General features: G+C 41.7%; 1 protein-coding gene across 1 annotated transcript in view; it reads left to right on the top strand.

Annotated features, from left to right (window-relative positions):
• HACD3 (3-hydroxyacyl-CoA dehydratase 3) overlaps positions 1 to 20741 on the top strand; it is a 134270-nt gene that overhangs the window by 19792 nt on the left and 93737 nt on the right. Inside the window, exon 2 of the mRNA XM_053719579.1 lies at positions 9068 to 9110. Coding sequence (XP_053575554.1) covers positions 9068 to 9110 — 43 coding nt within the window. The remainder of the gene's footprint in view (positions 1 to 9067; positions 9111 to 20741) is intronic.

Genomic DNA, 20741 nt, shown 5'->3' with positions numbered 1-20741 from the left:
TCTTCCGGTCAGAATACCCACTCACCTTTTACTACAATTTCAAAGTGAGTGCACAAAATTTATTTGGCAGAACAAAACTCCCAGAATAGCCCATAAAACCCTACAGTTTCCAGTCCAGTTGGGGTGCCTGGCTTCCCCATCCATAGCAAAGTACTACGAGGGAGCCATGCTCACGCATATCTCCCAATGGGGAGTGCTTCACTCACGAGACAGGTGGAGAGACATTGAACAAGCTTCACTACCCTTTGATATTTACCTAAAGGATCTAATTTGGACCCCGGTCCATAGTCGTAGAACCCTGAATATTCATAACTTTGTAGTCCTGGAGTGTCTGGCAATCTGGGATAAGATTCAGCACCGTAAATTGATTGCGCCGCACCCCTCCCCGATCACTTCTGTCCCAGGTCTTTTCACAGGCCTCGCAGAAACACATCCCAACACGTGGGCTCGGATAGGGGTAAACCAAGTTTCAGACTTTTGGTCAGGGTCCAGCGGGGATGGATATATCTCGCTGACTACGGACAGACCTCGGGATGACATTCCGTCCTACCTCCACTTCAAACTCACTAGGATTAAGAGTTTCCTCTCTAGCTGGGTATTTTTCCCCGCCGCCCCACGTCAGCTTACCCCATGGGAGTCTGTGTGGAAAGGAGGACGCAGACTCCACAAGCCTCTCTCGGGGCATTATAGTCTGCTTGAGGGTTCCGTATCCCCAGACCTGGCCCCACACTTGCATAAGTGGGACACTATTCTTCACACTCGAATCTCTGCAAACGCTTGGCAGGGGTCCCTCACCTTAACTAAAAAATCATTGCATTGTGTAACAATGTTCGAAACCCATTATAAAATCATTTCTCAATGGTATCTGGTCCCCGCGCGGCTGTCCAAGATGTTTCCGACATCTTCTCCACAATGTTGGAGGGACTGCGGTTCCCATGGCGACATGCTCCGCATATGGTGGGAATGCCCTAGGCTGACTCCTCTGTGGAATACATGTTTCCGCACTTTGTCTGCTCTCAGGATCCAGCTGCCCAAAAGCCCTGCCACGGCACTTCTACACCTAAACTTGCACGTCCTCCCCAAACATCAGCAGATTTTCTGTGTTTATCTCCTGTCATCAGTTAAAACTAATATTCCCAGACGATGGAAGAAAGCATCTCCCCCTAGATGGCCTGATATTCTCAAAACAATGGCTTACTTACACGCTATGGAAAAAGACATATACTATAGTTTGGACAGAATCGACCTTTTTGAAATGGTTTGGGCTGACTGGACAGACATACACGATACTGCATGGCTACCCCAGGTTAGTGTCTAAGAAACCACGCTGCGACTTCCTCAGACGATCCCCGGTAGGGACTCCCCCCCCCCCCCCCCCCTATAGATATGCCACCCCTCCCACTCCCCCTTGATAACTACTCGGAAATGTATCGACTTCTAGCTCTGAACCTTGATTGTATCAGATGTATGCTTCATACTTAAGTGCTTATTTATATGATGTGTATTATAATGTGCAGGGGCCCTACGAGTCCCCAATTATTGTTATATATTGTTTAAAAGGAATAAAAACTTTTAAAAAAAAAAAAAAAAAAGTACAGTTACTCATTAGACTAGTAAAAAAAAAATTCCACAAAAAAAGTTATAAGGGCTCAAAGATATAAGGCCTAAGGTGTTAAAGCCATTTGCAGTCTTTTTTTTATTTTTATTTTTTTTTAACATAGAGATAGATACATATACAAATATGTGTCTGTCTATATGTGTATATACACTCACCGGCCACTTTATTAGGTACACCTTGCTAGTACTGGGTTAGACCCCGCTTTTGCCTTCAGAACTGCCTTAATTCTTTGTGGCATAGATTCAACAAAGTGTTGGAAACATTCCTCAGAGATTTTGGTCCATATTGACATGATAGCATCACACAGTTGACATGATAGCATAACGCAGTTGCTGCAGATTTGTGGTCCGCACATCCATGATGCAAATCTCCAGTTTCACCACATCCCAAAGGTACTCTATTGGATTTAGATCTGTTGACTGTGGAAGCCATTGGAGTGTTCAAGAAACCAGTTTGAGATGATTTGGGCTATGTGAATTATCCTGCTGGAAGTTACCATCAGAAGATGGGTACACTGTAGTCATAAAGGGATAGTCAGAAACAATAGTCAGGTAGGTCATGGCATTTAAACAATGCTCAATTGGTACTAAGGGGCCCAAATTGTGCCAATAAAATATTCCCCACACCATTACACCACCACCCTGAACCATTGATACAAGGCAGGATGGATCCATGCTTTCATGTTGTTTACGTCAAATTCTGACCCTACCATCTGAATGTCGCAGCTGAAATCGAGACTCATCAGACCAGGCAACGTTTTTCTGTTCTTCTATTGTCCGATTTTGGTGAGCCTGTGCGAATTGTAGCCTCAGTTAACTGTTCTTAGCTGACAGGAGTGGCACCCGGTGTGGTCTTCTGCTTCAAGGTTCTATGTGCTGTGAATTGGAGATGGTATTCGGCATACCTTTGTTGTAACAAGTGGTTATTTTAGTTACTGTTGCCTTTCTATCATCTCAAACCAGTCTACCCATTCTCCTCTGACATCACCAAGGCATTGTAGTCCACACAACCCCCTGCCGCTCACTTGATATTTTCTCTTTTTCAGACCATTCTCTGTAAACCCTGGAGATAATTGTGCGTGAAAATCCCAGTAGATCAGCAGTTTATTAAATACTCAGACCAGCCCGTCTGGCACCAGCAACCATGCCACGTTCAAAGTCACTTAAATCCCCTTTCTTCCCCATTCTGATACTTTTGTTTAAACTTCAGCAAGTCGTCTTCACCAAGTCTAGATACCTAAATGCATTGAGTTGCTGCAATGTGATTGGCTGATTAGCAATTTGCGTTACCAAGCAATTCAACAGGTGTAACAAATAAAGTGGCCGGTGTGTGTATATTTTACACAAATACATATGTAAAAATATATGTGCATTGGAGCCCCTTGCAGTTAAGTAGATGAAAACATATGTATGCAATAGTCATTTAATAAGTTGTTATACTGTGTATTTACTGTTAAAATTTCATTCCAATGTTCTGCACATATTAGAGTATATTCCATGTATTTATAAATAGATATTCTTATACAGTGTCCTCCACTAATATTGGCAAATATGAGCAAAGAAGGCTGTGGAAAATTGTCTTTATTGTTTTGATTTTTTGTTAAAAAATATACTCTGCTCTCATAGATATCAAACAATCGCAAACACAACACATTTTTATTTAAAAAAAAAAAAAAATCTATGTGTGGCAGTCAATACTTTGTGCAACCTCCCTTTTCCAAGATAACATCTGAGTCTTCTCCTATAATGCCTGTTGAGGTTGGAGAATACATAGCAAGGGATCTGAGACCATTCCTCCATACAGAATCTCTTCATATCCTCCAAATTTATAGGTTAACGCTGGTCGACTCTCCTCTTCAGTTCACCCCACAGGTTTTCTATGGGGTTAAAGTCAGGGGACTGGGATGGCCTTGGCAGGACCTTGATTTTGTGGTCAGTAAACCTTTTTGTGTTGTTTTTTATGTATGTTTTGGATCATTGTCCTGCTGGAAGATCCAACCACAGCCCATTTAATGCTTTCTGGCAGAGGCAATCGGGTGTTCATTTAATATCTGTTGATATTTCATAGAGTCCATGATGCCATGTATCCTAACAAAATGTCCAGGTCCTCTGGCAGAAAAACGGCCTCCAAAACATTAAGGAGCCACCACCATATTTAACCATGGGCATGAGGTACTTTTCCATATGGCTACCTGTCGCCTAGATTACGAGTTTTGAGCACTCAGAGCGGGTCAGAAAAAAGTCTAACACCTGCAATAGAGGAAAGAAAAGCTCCTAATCTGCTGCCCCCGACATTGCCAACACCTGCCTACAGTTATTAACCCCTAATCTGCCGCTCCTAATATCGCCGCCACTATACTAAAGTTATTAACCCCTATTCCGCCTCTCCCCGACATTGCCGCAACTAAATAAGTTATTAACCCCTAAACCTCTGGCCTCCCACATCACTAAATAAACCTATTAACCCCTAAACCGCCAGCCCCCCACATTGCAACAACCTAAATTAAACTATTAACCCTAACACCCCCTAACTTTAATATAATTAAAATAGAGCTAAATTATACTTACAATTATTAACTAAATAATTCCTATTTAAAACTAAATACTTACCTGTAAAATAAAACCTAAGCTAGCTACAATATAACTAATAGTTATATTGTAGCTAGCTAAGGTTTTATTTTTATTTCACAGGTAAGTTTGTATTTATTTTAACTAGGTAGACTAGTTAGTAAATAGTTATTAACTATTTACTAACTACCTAGTTAAAATAAATACAAATTTACCTGTGAAATAAAACCTAAGCTACCTTACACTAAAACCTAAAATTACAAAAAATAAAAAAACTTCCATTACATAAAAACCAAACGAAATAATAAAAAAAATATATATATATTCCTATTCTAATACCCTTTAAAAAAAAAAAAAACACCTGAAAATAAAAAGCCTAATCTAGAATAAACTACCAAGGGCCTTTTGTAGGGCATTGACCTAAAGATATCAGCTCTTTTTCTGAAAAAAAAATAAAAATACGAATACCCACTAACATTACACCCCCACCCCACAAAATAAAAACCTAAGATACCCATTTCCCTTAAAAGGGCATTTAGCTCTTTTGCTGCCCAAACCCTAATCTAAGAATAATACCAACCCCAAAAATCCTTAAAAAAAACCTAACGCTAACCCTTGACGATCCACTTACAGTTTTTGAAGTCCCACTTGAACGATCCTCATCCAAGCAGCGAGAAGTCTTCTATCTTGATCCCAGCGGCACAGAGAGGGTCCATCCTGAAGCCGTGATTGGTGGAAGGCCGGAATCGTCATTTATGATGTCGGCAGAGGCTTGCGATGGGTGGAGGAAGCGCTGGAGCGGCTTGAAGAAAGAAAAGGGAAGTATTTTTTAAAAAGCAGTGTAATTTAAAGTTCGATGAATGAAAGTGCCCATGTTTTTAATAGGATTATTAAAAACCGAGCACTGATTCATCAAAATTTACATTCACTTTAATTGTTAGTTTAAACTTAGTTTTTTTAATTTGACAGGTAAGTTTTAATTTTAAGATAGGGAAATTGTAATTTTAATATAAAGTTAGGGGGGGGGCGTTAGGTTTAGGGGTTATTAGTTTAAATTTATTGCGATGTGGGGGGCTTTCGGTTTAGGGGTCAATAGTTTACTTTAGTATATTTCGTTGTGGGGGGCTTTCAGTTTAGGGGTTAATAGGTTTATTATAGTGGCGGCGGTGTAGAGCTTAATAACTTTAGTATAGTGGGGCGATGTTGGTGGATGGCAGATTAGGGGTAATTATATTTAAATAGTGTTTGCGATGCGGGAGGGCGGCGGTTTAGGGGTTAATAGGTTTATTATAGTGGTGACGATGTCGGGGAGTGGCGGAATAGGGGTTAATAAAACATTTTTTGTGGCGGCGATGTCGGGAGCGGCAGATTAGGGTTTAATAAGCTTAATATAGTATTTGCGGTGCGGGAGGACCTCGGTTTAGGGTTTAAGAGGTAGTTTATGGGTGTTTAGTGTACTTTTATAGCAGTTTAGTTATGAGTTTTATGTTACAGCTTTGTAGCGTAAAACTCATAACTACTGACTTTAGATGTCATTACGGATCTTGTAGTTTTAGAGTGTAACGCTCGCTTTTTAGCCTCACCGCAAAACTCGTAATACCAGCGCTATGGGAATCCCATTAAAAAACGTAATTTTTACGAGTGTGGTACTGACTTTGCGTTACAGGCTAAAAGGCTTGCGGTACAGCTATACCGACAAGACTTGTAATGGCTGCTGTGCTGTTAACGCTGAAAATGCCATATCTGAAGATGCTTGAGTTTGTTTTTGGATGAGAGTAGAGGATTGTAGTTTTGGAGACTTTCTGAACCCAAGACACAAGTAACTTATGCATTTCTCCAGCTGTGATCCTTGGAGATATTTTGGCTACTCGAACCATCCTCTCCACACTGCGTTGAGACTATATAGACGTGTCCTCTTCCAGGTTGATTTATAACATTTCCAGTTTGCTGAAACTTCTTAATTATTGCCCTGATGATGGAAATGGGCATTTTCAATGTTTTTGCTATTTTCTTATATCCACTTCCCATTTTGTGAAGCTCACAACCTTTTGTCGCACATCACAGCTATATTCTTGGGTCTTGCCCATTGTGATAAATGACGACTAAGGGAATTTAACCTATGTATTACCTCATATTCATACCCCTGTAAAACAGGAAGTCATTTCTGAATGATTTCCTAGTCACCCCGGTGTACTAAAAAATGTAAAATATCTATGGGAATATACTTCAAATATATTTTTCTCATATGAATTTCATATCTAGGCTAAAACTTCCCCAAAAGACCAGAGCATTTTAAGCATTTTTGCCATCACTACATTTAAACAGAAATAGAGCCTTTTTTATATATTTACCTAGCAAAACTTGATATTTGTTTGTTTGATCTAGGCCCATTTTGGTATATTTTATGCCACAATTTCACCGCCAAATGCGATCAAATAAAAAAAAATAAAAAAAATTGTTAACTTTTTCACAAACTTTACGTTTCTCACTGAAATTGCTTACAAACAGCTTGTGCAATCATAGCACAAATGGTTGTAAAAGCTTCATTGGTATCCCCTTTGTTCAGAAATAGCAGACATATATGGCTTTGCCATTGCTTTTTGGTAATTAGAAGGCCGCAAATTGCAACTGCGCACCACATTTCTATCATTCCCAGCAGTGAAGGGTTTAATCGGGTAGCTGTAAGGTTAATTTTAGCTTTAGTGTAGATTACCATCCCATCTGACACTTCCCATCCCTGATCCCTACCTGATCCCTCTCAAATAGCTCTCTTCCCTCCCCCAATGTTCACCCCCATCTTCCCTCCCCCAATGTTCACCCCCATCTTAAGTACTGGCAGAAAGTCTGCCAGTATGAAAATATAAGGCTTTTTTTTCTTCTCTATTTTCTGCAGTGTAGGATTCCCCCCCCCCCCCCCAACTGATTTCTGCTATCTTATGTACTGGTAGCTGTCTGCCAGTACTTAGTTTGCTATAATTTTTATTGTATTTTGGTGAATATCGCTCCACTTGTAACCTGGCCGTTAATAAATATTTAGTTTGATAACATCAGAAGTCTTGTAAAATGCTAATTCTGTTTACTTAGGGCATTTTTTTTTTTTAAACATATATTTTTCTTTACTATTTTTTTTTTTTTTTTTTATAACCCCTGAAAATGGTTAAGCACATAGTCAAAGTTGTTATGCTCTTTTGCCAATCCAGATAGACAGCTGATTAGCAGTTGAGAAGCGGATATATATGTGTGTGGAATATTTCTGTGATTTATTTTTGTATATTTGTAATGCATAATGTTGTTCAGTGTTGCAATGAATGCATAATGTCCATCCAAACGTCAAAATAAGTGTGCCAGATGTTTATCAGATGGTAGACATTTCTGAATAGATGCATTCATTTCTACTAAACTGTTGAGTAGTCAAACATAGTAATGCAAGGATTTCTTCAGGAAATATACAACAGAGGAGAGGCCTACTGGGTCAGATTGAATTTGTATATGTGCTGCAAAATTATAGACCATTTGGTAAGCAAAGGAAAATATTTTGGGTTTGAGATTGGAACTAAGTCATCAGATTTGGAAAGCTAGTATTGTTCTGGACTAATCAATGATAGATTTCAGATAGTGTTGAAGACAGACCTATAATAGAGCATAGGAGAAAGATGTGTATCATCCACGTAGATGTGGTGATAGAATTTAAACAATCTAATTTAGTTTTTTAAGGGATGCTGCTTAGTGGACTTGGAGTATAAGTACTTAAATAGTTGTACCCAACAACAAACTAGATTATTTTCCAGATGAAAAGTCCAAATACTTTGTATCTATGGTACAGTAGTACCAGGAATGCACAAAGTAGCATATGAGAGAAATTTTGAACCACTGTAGAGTTGCATCACAAAGACCAGAAGAAGGAAGTAGTCAGTGTCAAAAGTAACAGTGCACAAGGAGGATAATGAGTAAAAACCCATTGGTTGAGTTAGGGAGGAGGGAATAGGTTGTATTGCAGAGCAGATGGTTCTGCCAGAGTACAGAGAACCCCTCTCTGCTTTTATAATAAGAGGCCTCAGGACTTACAGCCCCAGGAGGAACTGGAAACAATGTCCCCAGCATGGAGCTTTCTCCAATCCACCTATTCAGAGTCTCCCCAAAGAGCAAAAGGAGAGCCATAAGAAAAACTGACAATACAATGCCATTGACAGCTCACACCTACTTATGTGGCCATATGGCTGCATTGCTTGTCATTTTTTCTTCGTTCTCTTGGTATCTTTATTTGAAAAAGCAGGAATGTAAGCTTACGAGCCGGCCCATCTATAGTTCAGCACCTGGGTATTATCAATTTTCTTTGTTCTCTTGCTATCTTTATTTCAAAAGCAAGAATGTAAGCTTTAGATGTAGCCACCAATCAGCAAGCGCTATCCAGGGTGCTGAATTAAAAATGGTCCGGCTCTTTAGCTTAGATTCCTCCTTTTTTCAAATAAAAATAGCAAGAGAACGAAAAAAGTTAGAAAGGAGTAAATTAGAAAGTTGCTTAAAATGGCATGCTCTATCTGAATCATGAAAGAGAAAATTTGGGTTTAGTATCTCTTTAAAAAAAAACTGAATTATTCTATGATCCATTTTAAACTTTTTTCTCTTGTTATTCTTTGTTAAAACTTTGCTCTTTTTCATTAGAGTATGCTCAGGGGGGCTGTGTTTGTAATGTGTATAGTTTTAAAGACATGCATGCTCTGAGTATATCTAAATATACTCTCATTTAAAGGCTCCTAAGTTTCCACAAAGGATAAAAAGAGAGAGTAGAAATTTTGATAATCTAAGTAATTTTAATGGTTTTTGTTTAGTATGTTGTTGTTGCTGCATAGTTATGACTTCTAACGTGTTTTTCTTTCTACAGAACCAAGAAATCAGCATATCTGAAAATGTCCTGCATTTCAAAGGTGAGTAATTATACTGACAGAATATCCTGCAAACCTACCTTTATCAAATTACTGACACTGTGCATTGGAGCATCCTTCTAGAACGAATGGGATAATTATTTACCAGAGTCACTACAACGGACTCCCACATACAGCATGTGAGCAAACTGTTCCCTAAATGCACAGTCAATTACATTTAACCACCAATCGGCAAGTGCTATCCAGTTGGTGAACCAAAAATGGGCCGGCTCCTAAGCTTACATTCCTGCTTTTTTAAATAAAGATACAAGAAAAATTGATAACCGGAGTAAATTAGAAAGTTGCTTAAAATTGCATACTCTATCTGAATCGTGAAAGAAAAAAATGTTGGTTTCATATCCTTTTTAATGATAGTATCTAGAACTGAAACTTCTCCCCCACATTTTTTTTTTTTTTTTAAAGCCTCCTTTTCTTTCTTGCTGCATCTTTAAAATCTCACAAATTGTTAAGAAATATTACTGCCTGAAATGATGTAGACAGTCTTTCCCCTATATGCATGGTAGTGCAAGTGGGTGGTATCATAACTAAGCCAAGATTATGGACTCTTACTGATAGTGCTCTTTCAATATCGCTGAGCATTTATATGGAAACACTTCTATTTTATTTCTGTTTAACATAAAACAAATATTTGAATATCTATATTAAAAAGGGACAGTCTAGTCCAGAATTTTTGTTTTTTAAAACGATAGATAATCCCTTTACTACCCATTCCCCGGTTTTGTATAACCAACACTGGTATATTAATATACTTTTTACCTCTGTGATTTTATTGTATCTAAGCTTCTGCAGACTGCCCCCTTATCTCAGTTCTTTTGACAGACTTGTATTTTAGCCAATCAGTGCCCTCTCATAAATAACTCCATGAGCACAATGTTATCTATATGGCACACATGAACTAACACTCTAGCCATAAAAAAACTGTCAAATGCATTCAGATAAGAGGTGACTTTCAAGGGCTTACGAATTAAAATAAGAGCCTACCTAGGTTTAGCTTTCAGCTAAGAATACCAAAATAACAAATCAAATTTGATGATAAAAGTAAATTGGAAAGTTGTTGAAAATGACATGCCCTATCTGAATCATGAAAGTTTATTTTTGACTAGACTGTACTTTTTTAATGCAGCTCACCATGATACGTCTATATATACGTATTTTGGTGTAACTTTATATTCATCATAAGTCTAACTAGTGCACTAGTAAACTTTAACCTTGCATAGGGCAATTACTAGAACCAATTCTGCACACTCCCACTATTCACAGTTTGTAAAGCTCAGCCCAAAAGTTAGACTGAGAGCTACCAGTAGATCATAAGATTCTTCACAGCCCATAGTTATTACTTAAACCAGGTTAAAAAACACACACACAAAACAAGTTGCTGTGTTTTGCACAAATATATTCTGTATCACAATTATTGATTCAAGTAGAAAATCAGTGTTTCTCTTGTTAAGTGTATCCAGTCCACGGATCATCCATTACTTGTGGGATATTCTCCTCCCCAACAGGACGTTGCAAGAGGAACACCCACAGCAGAGCTGCTATATAGCTCCTCCCCTCACTGTCATATCCAGTCATTCTCTTGCAACTCTCAACAAAGATGGATGTAGTAAGAGGAGTGTGGTGTATTCTAGTTAGTTTCTCCAACATAGGTGTGTCCGGTCCACGGCGTCATCCTTACTTGTGGGATATTCTCTTCCCCAACAGGAAATGGCAAAGAGCCCAGCAAAGCTGGTCACATGATCCCTCCTAGGCTCCGCCTACCCCAGTCATTCTCTTTGCCGTTGTACAGGCAACATCTCCACGGAGATGGCTTAGAGTTTTTTAGTGTTTAACTGTAGTTTTTCATTATTCAATCAAGAGTTTGTTATTTTCAAATAGTGCTGGTACGTACTATTTACTCAGAAACAGAAAAGAGATGAAGAATTCTGTTTGTATGAGGAAAATGATTTTAGCAACCGTAACTAAAATCCATGGCTGTTCCACACAGGACTGTTGAGAGCAATTAACTTCAGTTGGGGGAACAGTTTGCAGTCCTTTGCTGCTTGAGGTATGACACATTCTAACAAGACGATGTAATGCTGGAAGCTGTCATTTTCCCTATGGGATCCGGTAAGCCATGTTTATTACGATTGTAAATAAGGGCTTCACAAGGGCTTATTTAGACTGTAGACCTTTTTTGGGCTAAATCGATTGATATTAACACTTATTTAGCCTTGAGGAATCATTTATTCTGGGTATTTTGATATAATAATATCGGCAGGCACTGTTTTAGACACCTTATTCTTTAGGGGCTTTCCCAAAGCATAGGCAGAGTCTCATTTTCGCGCCGGTGTTGCGCACTTGTTTTTGAGAGGCATGGCATGCAGTCGCATGTGAGAGGAGCTCTGATACTTATAAAAGACTTCTGAAGGCGTCATTTGGTATCGTATTCCCCTTTGGGTTTGGTTGGGTCTCAGCAAAGCAGATACCAGGGACTGTAAAGGGGTTAAAGCTTAAAACGGCTCCGGTTCCGTTATTTTAAGGGTTAAAGCTTCCAAAATTGGTGTGCAATATTTTCAAGGCTTTAAGACACTGTGGTGAAAGTTTGGTGAATTTTGAACAATTCCTTCATGTTTTTTCGCAATTGCAGTAATAAAGTGTGTTCTGTTTAAAATTTAAAGTGACAGTAACGGTTTTATTTCAAAACGTTTTTTGTACCTTCTTATCAAGTTTATGCCTGTTTAACATGTCTGAACTACCAGATAGACTGTGTTCTGAATGTGGGGAAGCCAGAATTCCTATTCATTTAAATAAATGTGATTTATGTGATAATGACAATGATGCCCAAGATGATTCCTCAAGTGAGGGGAGTAAGCATGGTACTGCATCATTCCCTCCTTCGTCTACACGAGTCTTGCCCACTCAGGAGGCCCCTAGTACATCTAGCGCGCCAATACTCCTTACTATGCAACAATTAACGGCTGTAATGGATAATTCTGTCAAAAACATTTTAGCCAAAATGAACCCTTGTCAGCGTAAGCGTGGATGCTCTGTTTTAGTTACTGAAGAGCATGACGACGCTGATATTAATATCTCTGAAGGGCCCCTAACCCAATCTGAGGGGGCCAGGGAGGTTTTGTCTGAGGGAGAAATTACTGATTTAGGGAACATTTCTCAGCAGGCTGAATCTGATGTGATTACTTTTAAATTTAAATTGGAACATCTCCGCATTTTGCTTAAGGAGGTATTATCCACTCTGGATGATTGTGAAAATTTGGTCATCCCAGAGAAACTATGTAAAATGGACAAGTTCCTAGAGGTGCCGGGGCTCCCAGAAGCTTTTCCTATACCCAAGCGGGTGGCGGACATTGTTAATAAAGAATGGGAAAGGCCCGGTATTCCTTTCGTCCCTCCCCCCATATTTAAAAAATTGTTTCCTATGGTCGACCCCAGAAAGGACTTATGGCAGTCAGTCCCCAAGGTCGAGGGAGCGGTTTCTACTTTAAACAAACGCACCACTATTCCCATAGAGGATAGTTGTGCTTTCAAAGATCCTATGGATAAAAAATTAGAAGGTTTGCTTAAAAAGATGTTTGTTCAGCAGGGTTACCTTCTACAACCCATTTCATGCATTGTCCCTGTCACTACAGCCGCATATTTCTGGTTTGATGAACTGATTAAGGTGCTCGATAGTGACTCTCCTCCTTATGAGGAGATTATGGACAGAGTCAATGCTCTCAAATTGGCTAATTCTTTCACTCTAGACGCCTCTTTGCAATTGGCTAAGTTAGCGGCTAAGAATTCTGGGTTTGCTATTGTGGCGCGCAGAGCGCTTTGGTTGAAATCTTGGTCGGCTGATGCGTCTTCCAAGAACAAGCTACTAAACATTCCTTTCAAGGGGAAAACGCTGTTTGGTCCTGACTTGAAAGAGATTATCTCTGATATCACTGGGGGTAAGGGCCATGCCCTTCCTCAGGATCGGCCTTTCAAGGCAAAAAATAGACCTAATTTTCGTCCCTTTCGTAAAAACGGACCAGCCCAAGGTGCTACGTCCTCTAAGCAAGAGGGTAATACTTCTCAGGCCAAGCCAGCTTGGAGACCAATGCAAGGCTGGAACAAGGGAAAGCAGGCCAAGAAACCTGCCACTGCTACCAAGACAGCATGAAATATTGGCCCCCGATCCGGGACCGGATCTGGTGGGGGGCAGACTCTCTCTCTTCGCTCAGGCTTGGGCAAGAGATGTTCTGGATCCTTGGGCGCTAGAAATAGTCTCCCAGGGTTATCTTCTGGAATTCAAGGGACTTCCCCCAAGGGGGAGGTTCCACAGGTCTCAGTTGTCTTCAGACCACATAAAAAGACAGGCGTTCTTACATTGTGTAGAAGACCTGTTAAAAATGGGAGTGATTCATCCTGTTCCATTGAGAGAACAAGGGATGGGGTTCTACTCCAATCTGTTCATAGTTCCCAAAAAAGAGGGAACGTTCAGACCAATCCTAGATCTCAAGATCTTAAACAAATTTCTCAAGGTCCCATCGTTCAAGATGGAAACCATTCGAACTATCCTTCCTTCCATCCAGGAAGGTCAATTCATGACCACGGTGGATTTAAAGGATGCGTATCTACATATTCCTATCCACAAGGAACATCATCGGTTCCTAAGGTTTGCATTCCTGGACAAACATTACCAGTTCGTGGCGCTTCCTTTCGGATTAGCCACTGCTCCAAGGATTTTCACAAAGGTACTAGGGTCCCTTCTAGCGGTGCTAAGACCAAGGGGCATTGCAGTAGTACCTTACCTGGACGACATTCTGATTCAAGCGTCGTCCCTCCCTCGAGCAAAGGCTCACACGGACATTGTCCTGGCCTTTCTCAGATCTCACGGCTGGAAAGTGAACGTGGAAAAGAGTTCTCTATCCCCGTCAACAAGGGTTCCCTTCTTGGGAACAATTATAGACTCCTCAGAAATGAGGATTTTTCTAACAGAGGCCAGAAAGACAAAACTTCTGGACTCTTGTCGAATTCTTCATTCCGTTCCTCTTCCTTCCGTAGCTCAGTGCATGGAAGTGATCGGGTTGATGGTAGCGGCAATGGACATAGTTCCTTTTGCGCGCATTCATCTAAGACCATTACAACTGTGCATGCTCAGTCAGTGGAATGGGGACTATACAGACTTGTCTCCAAAGATACAAGTAAATCAGAGGACCAGAGACTCACTCCGTTGGTGGCTGTCCCTGGACATCCTGTCACGAGGGATGACATTCCGCAGACCAGAGTGGGTCATTGTCACGACCGACGCCAGTCTGATGGGCTGGGGCGCGGTCTGGGGATCCCTGAAAGCTCAGGGTCTTTGGTCTCGGGAAGAATCTCTTCTACCGATAAATATTCTGGAACTGAGAGCGATATTCAATGCTCTCAAGGCTTGGCCTCAGCTAGCGAGGACCAAGTTCATACGGTTTCAATCAGACAACATGACGACTGTTGCGTACATCAACCATCAGGGGGGAACAAGGAGTTCCCTAGCGATGGAAGAAGTGACCAAGATTATTCTATGGGCGGAGTCTCACTCCTGCCACCTGTCTGCTATCCACATCCCGGGAGTGGAAAATTGGGAAGCGGATTTTCTGAGTCGTCAGACATTGCATCCGGGGGAGTGGGAACTCCATCCGGAAATCTTTGCCCAAGTCACTCAACTATGGGGCATTCCAGACATGGATCTGATGGCCTCTCGTCAGAACTTCAAAGTTCCTTGCTACGGGTCCAGATCCAGGGATCCCAAGGCGGCTCTAGTGGATGCACTAGTAGCACCTTGGACCTTCAAACTAGCTTATGTGTTCCCGCCGTTTCCTCTCATCCCCAGGCTGGTAGCCAGGATCAATCAGGAGAGGGCGTCGGTGATCTTGATAGCTCCTGCGTGGCCACGCAGGACTTGGTATGCAGATCTGGTGAATATGTCATCGGCTCCACCTTGGAAGCTACCTTTGAGACGAGACCTTCTTGTTCAGGGTCCGTTCGAACATCCGAATCTGGTTTCACTCCAGCTGACTGCTTGGAGATTGAACGCTTGATTTTATCGAAGCGAGGTTTCTCAGATTCTGTTATCGATACTCTTGTTCAGGCCAGAAAGCCTGTAACTAGAAAGATTTACCACAAAATTTGGAAAAAATATATCTGTTGGTGTGAATCTAAAGGATTCCCTTGGGACAAGGTTAAGATTCCTAGGATTCTATCCTTCCTTCAAGAAGGATTGGAAAAAGGATTATCGGCAAGTTCCCTGAAGGGACAGATTTCTGCCTTGTCGGTGTTACTTCACAAAAAACTGGCAGCTGTGCCAGATGTTCAAGCCTTTGTTCAGGCTCTGGTTAGAATCAAGCCTGTTTACAAACCTTTGACTCCTCCTTGGAGTCTCAATTTAGTTCTTTCAGTTCTTCAGGGGGTTCCGTTTGAACCCTTACATTCCGTTGATATTAAGTTATTATCTTGGAAAGTTTTGTTTTTAGTTGCAATTTCTTCTGCTAGAAGAGTTTCAGAATTATCTGCTCTGCAGTGTTCTCCTCCTTATCTGGTGTTCCATGCAGATAAGGTGGTTTTACGTACTAAACCTGGTTTTCTTCCAAAAGTTGTTTCTAACAAAAACATTAACCAGGAGATTATCGTACCTTCTCTGTGTCCGAAACCAGTTTCAAAGAAGGAACGCTTGTTGCACAATTTGGATGTTGTTCGCGCTCTAAAATTCTATTTAGATGCTACAAAGGATTTTAGACAAACATCTTCCTTGTTTGTTGTTTATTCAGGTAAAAGGAGAGGTCAAAAAGCAACTTCTACCTCTCTCTCCTTTTGGATTAAAAGCATCATCAGATTGGCTTACGAGACTGCCGGACGGCAGCCTCCCGAAAGAATCACAGCTCATTCCACTAGGGCTGTGGCTTCCACATGGGCCTTCAAGAACGAGGCTTCTGTTGATCAGATATGTAGGGCAGCGACTTGGTCTTCACTGCACACTTTTACCAAATTTTACAAGTTTGATACTTTTGCTTCTTCTGAGGCTATTTTTGGGAGAAAGGTTTTGCAAGCCGTGGTGCCTTCCATTTAGGTGACCTGATTTGCTCCCTCCCTTCATCCGTGTCCTAAAGCTTTGGTATTGGTTCCCACAAGTAAGGATGACGCCGTGGACCGGACACACCTATGTTGGAGAAAACAGAATTTATGTTTACCTGATAAATTTCTTTCTCCAACGGTGTGTCCGGTCCACGGCCCGCCCTGGTTTTTTAATCAGGTCTGATAATTTATTTTCTTTAACTACAGTCACCACGGTACCATATGGTTTCTCCTATGCTATTATTCCTCCTTAACGTCGGTCGAATGACTGGGGTAGGCGGAGCCTAGGAGGGATCATGTGACCAGCTTTGCTGGGCTCTTTGCCATTTCCTGTTGGGGAAGAGAATATCCCACAAGTAAGGATGACGCCGTGGACCGGACACACCGTTGGAGAAAGAAATTTATCAGGTAAACATAAATTCTGTTTTTTAACTTCAATCAAAAGTTTGTTATTTTTAAATGGTACCAGAGTGTACTGTTTTCTCACAGGCAGCATTAGAAGAAGAATCTGCCTGTGATTTCTATGATCTTAGCAGAAGTAACTAAGGTCCATTGCTGTTCTCACATATTCTGAGGAGTGAGGTAACTTCAGAGAGGGAATGGTGTGCAGTTTTTCCTGCAATAAGGTATGTTCAGTAAACATATTTCCAGGGATGGAACTTGCTAGAAAAATGCTGCTGATACCGGATTAATGTAAGTTGAGCCTAAATGCAGTGATTTAATAGCGACTGGTATCAGGCTTATTAACAGAGATACATACTCTTTTAAAAGTGTAATATAAAACGTTTGCTGGCATGTTAATCGTTTTTATATATGTTTGGTGACAAAACTTATTGGGGCCTAGTTTTTTCTCCACATGGCTGGCTTGAATTTTGCATAGAAACAGTTTTTCTGAGGCTTTCCACTGTTGTAATATGAGTGGGAGGGGCCTATTTTAGCGCTTTTCTACGCAGCTAAAATTACAGACTGAGACACTCAGCTTCCTTTTGCTTGATACAGGACATCTCTGAAGGGCTCAAAAGGCTTCAAAAGTCGTGTTTGAGGAGGGTAACAACCACAGTAAACTGGGGCAGTTGTTGTGACTGTGTTTTAAAAACGTTTTTGTCATTTATTATTCCGTTTTTGGTATTAAGGGGTTAATCATCCATTTGCAAGTGGGTGCAATGCTCTGCTAACTTGTTACATACACTGTAAAAATTTCGTTTGTGTAACTGCCTTTTTTCACTGTTATTTCAAATTTTGCAAAATTTGTTTCTCTTAAAGGCACAGTAACGTTTTTTATATTGCTTGTTAACTTGGTTTAAAGTGTTTTCCAAGCTTGCTAGTCTCATTGCTAGTCTGTACAAACATGTCTGACACAGAGGAAACTACTTGTTCATTATGTTTAAAAGCCATGGTGGAGCCCCATAGGAGAATGTGTACTAAATGTATTGATTTCACCTTAAACAGTAAAAATCAGTTTTTATCTATAAAATAATTGTCACCAGAGGGGTCTGTCGAGGGGGAAGTTATGCCGACTAACTCTCCCCACGTGTCGGACCCTTCGCCTCCTGCTCGAGGGACGCACGCTAATATGGCGCCAAGTACATCAGGGATGCCCATAGCGATTACTTTGCAGGACATGGCTGCAATCATGAATAATACCCTGTCAAAGGTGTTAGCCAGATAGCCTGAATTGAGAGGCAAGCGCGATAGCTCTGGGGTTAGACGAGATACAGAGCGCGTAGATGCTGTGAGAGCCATGTCTGATACTGCGTCACAATGTGCAGAACCTGAGGACGGAGAGCTTCAGTCTGTGGGTGACGCCTCTGACTCGGGGAGAGCTGGTTCTGAGATTTCTAATTTTAAATTTAAGCTTGAGAACCTCCGTACATTTCTTGGGGAGGTATTAGCTGCTCTGAACAACTGTGACACAATTGCAGTGCCAGAGAAATTGTGTAGGCTGGATAAATACTATGCAGTGCCGGCGAGCACTGATGTTTTTCCAATACCTAAAAGGCTTACAGAAATCATTAGTAAGGAGTGGGATAGACCCGGTGTGCCCTTTTCCCCACCTCCTATATTTAAAAAAATGTTTCCAATAGATGCCACTACACGGGACTTATGGCACAGTCCCTAAGGTGGAGGGAGCAGTTTCTACTTTAGCAAAGCGTACCACTATCCCTGTCGAGGACAGTTGTGCTTTTTCAGATCCAATGGATAAAAAAATTGGAGGGTTACCTTAAGAAAATGTTTATTCAACAAGGTTTTATTTTACAGCCCCTTGCATGCATTGCACCTGTCACTGCTGCGGCGGCGTTCTGGTTTGAGGCCCTGGAAGAGGCCATCCATACAGCTCCATTGACTGAAATTATTGACAAGCTTAGAACACTTAAGCTAGCTAACTCTTTTATTTCTGATGCCGTTGTTCATTTGACTAAACTAACGGCTAAAAATTCTGGATTCGCCATCCAGGCGCGCAGGGCGCTATGGCTTAAATCCTGGTCAGCTGATGTGACTTCGAAGTCTAAATTACTCAACATTCCTTTCAAGGGGCAGACCTTATTCGGGCCTGGTTTGAAGGAAATTATTGCTGACATTACTGGAGGTAAGGGGCATACCTCAGTTTCAAAACTTCAAGGCAGGTGCAACATCAACTCCCTCTACCTCAAGACAAGAGGGAACTTTTGCTCAATCTAAGCAGGCCTGGAACAAGGGCAAGCAGGCCAGAAAGCCTGCTGCTGCCTCCAAGACAGCATGAAGGAGCGGCCCCCTATCCGACAACTGATCTAGTAGGGGGCAGACTCTCTCTCTTCGCCCAGGCGTGGGCAAGAGATGTTCAGGATCCCTGGGCATTGGAGATCATATCTCAGGGATATCTTCTGGACTTCAAAGCTTCTCCCCCACAAGGGAGATTTCACCTTTCAAGATTATCTGCAAACCAGATAAAGAAAGAGGCATTTCTAAGCTGCGTGCAAGACCTCCTTGTAATGGGAGTGATCCATCCAGTTCCGCGGACGGAGCAAGGACAGGGATTTTATTCAAATCTGTTTGTGGTTCCCAAAAAAGAGGGAACCTTCAGACCAATTTTGGATTTAAAGATCCTAAACAAATTCCTCAGTTCCATCATTCAAGATGGAAACTATTCGAACCATCCTACCCATGATCCAAGAGGGTCAGTTCATTACCACAGTGGATGCTTACCTTCACATTCTGATTCACAAAAAGCATCATCGGTTCCTGAGGTTTGCCTTTCTAGACAGGCATTACCAGTTTGTAGCTCTCCCATTCGGGTTGGCTACAGCCCCAAGAATTTTTACAAAGGTTCTGGGCTCACTCCTGGCGGTTCTAAGGCCATGAGGCATAGCGGTGGCTCCCTATCTAGACGACATCCTGATACAGGCGTCAAGCTTTCAAATTGCCAAGTCTCATACAGAGATAGTCCTGGCATTTCTGAGGTCGCATGGGTGGAAAGTGAACGAAGAAAAGAGTTCTCTATCCCCTCTCACAAGGGTTTCCTTCCTAGGGACTCTGATAGATTCTATAGAAATGAAAATTTACCTGACGGAGTCCAGGTTATCAAAACTTCTAATTGCTTGCCGTGTTCTTCAGTCCATTCCGTGCCCCACGGTGGCTCAGTGCATGGAAGTAATCAGCTTAATGGTGGCGGCGATGGACATAGTGCCATTTGCGCGCCTGCATCTCAGACCGCTGCAATTATGCATGCTCAGCCAGTGGAATGGGGATTACAAAGATTTGTCCCCTCTACTAGATCTGGACCAGGAAACCAGAGCTTCTCTTCTCTGGTGGTTATCTCGGATCCATCTGTCCAAAGGTATGACCTTTCGCAGGCCAGATTGGACCGTTGTAACAACAGACGCCAGCCTTCTAGGTTGGGGTGCAGTCTGGAACTCCCTGAAGGCTCAGGGCTCATGGACTCAGGAGGAGAAACTCCTTCCAATAAATATTCTGGAGTTAAGAGCAATATTCAATGCTCTTCTGGCTTGGCCTCAGTTAGCAAAACTGAGGTTCATCAGATTTCAGTCGGACAACATCACGACTGTGGCTTACATCAACCATCAAGGGGGGACCAGGAGTTCCCTAGCAATGTCAGAAGTCTCCAAGATAATTAGCTGTGCAGATACTCACTCTTGCCACCTGTCAGCGATCCATATCCCAGGGGTAGAGAACTGGGAGGCAGATTTTCTAAGTCGTCAGACTTTTCATCTGGGAGAGTGGGAACTCCATCCGGAGGTGTTTGCTCAATTGGTTCTCCGTTGGGGCAAACCAGAGCTGGATCTCATGGCGTCTCGCCAGAATGCCAAGCTTCCTTGTTCCGGATCCAGGTCCAGGGAGCCAGAAGCGGCACTGATAGATGCTCTAGCAGTGCCTTGGTTCTTCAACCTGGCTTATGTGTTTCCACCGTTTCCTCTGCTCCCTCGTCTGATTGCCAAAATCAGACAGGAGAGAGCTTCGGTGATATTGATAGCGCCTGCGTGGCCACGCAGGACCTGGTATGCAGACCTAGTGGACATGTCATCCTTTCCACCATGGACTCTGCCT

Source organism: Bombina bombina, chromosome 6 (assembly GCF_027579735.1).
Source record: "Bombina bombina isolate aBomBom1 chromosome 6, aBomBom1.pri, whole genome shotgun sequence".
In the NCBI taxonomy this organism is placed as follows: domain Eukaryota; kingdom Metazoa; phylum Chordata; class Amphibia; order Anura; family Bombinatoridae; genus Bombina; species Bombina bombina.
The sequence above is the reverse complement of the archived record's forward strand: the minus strand, read 5'-3'. Positions and strand labels throughout refer to the sequence as shown.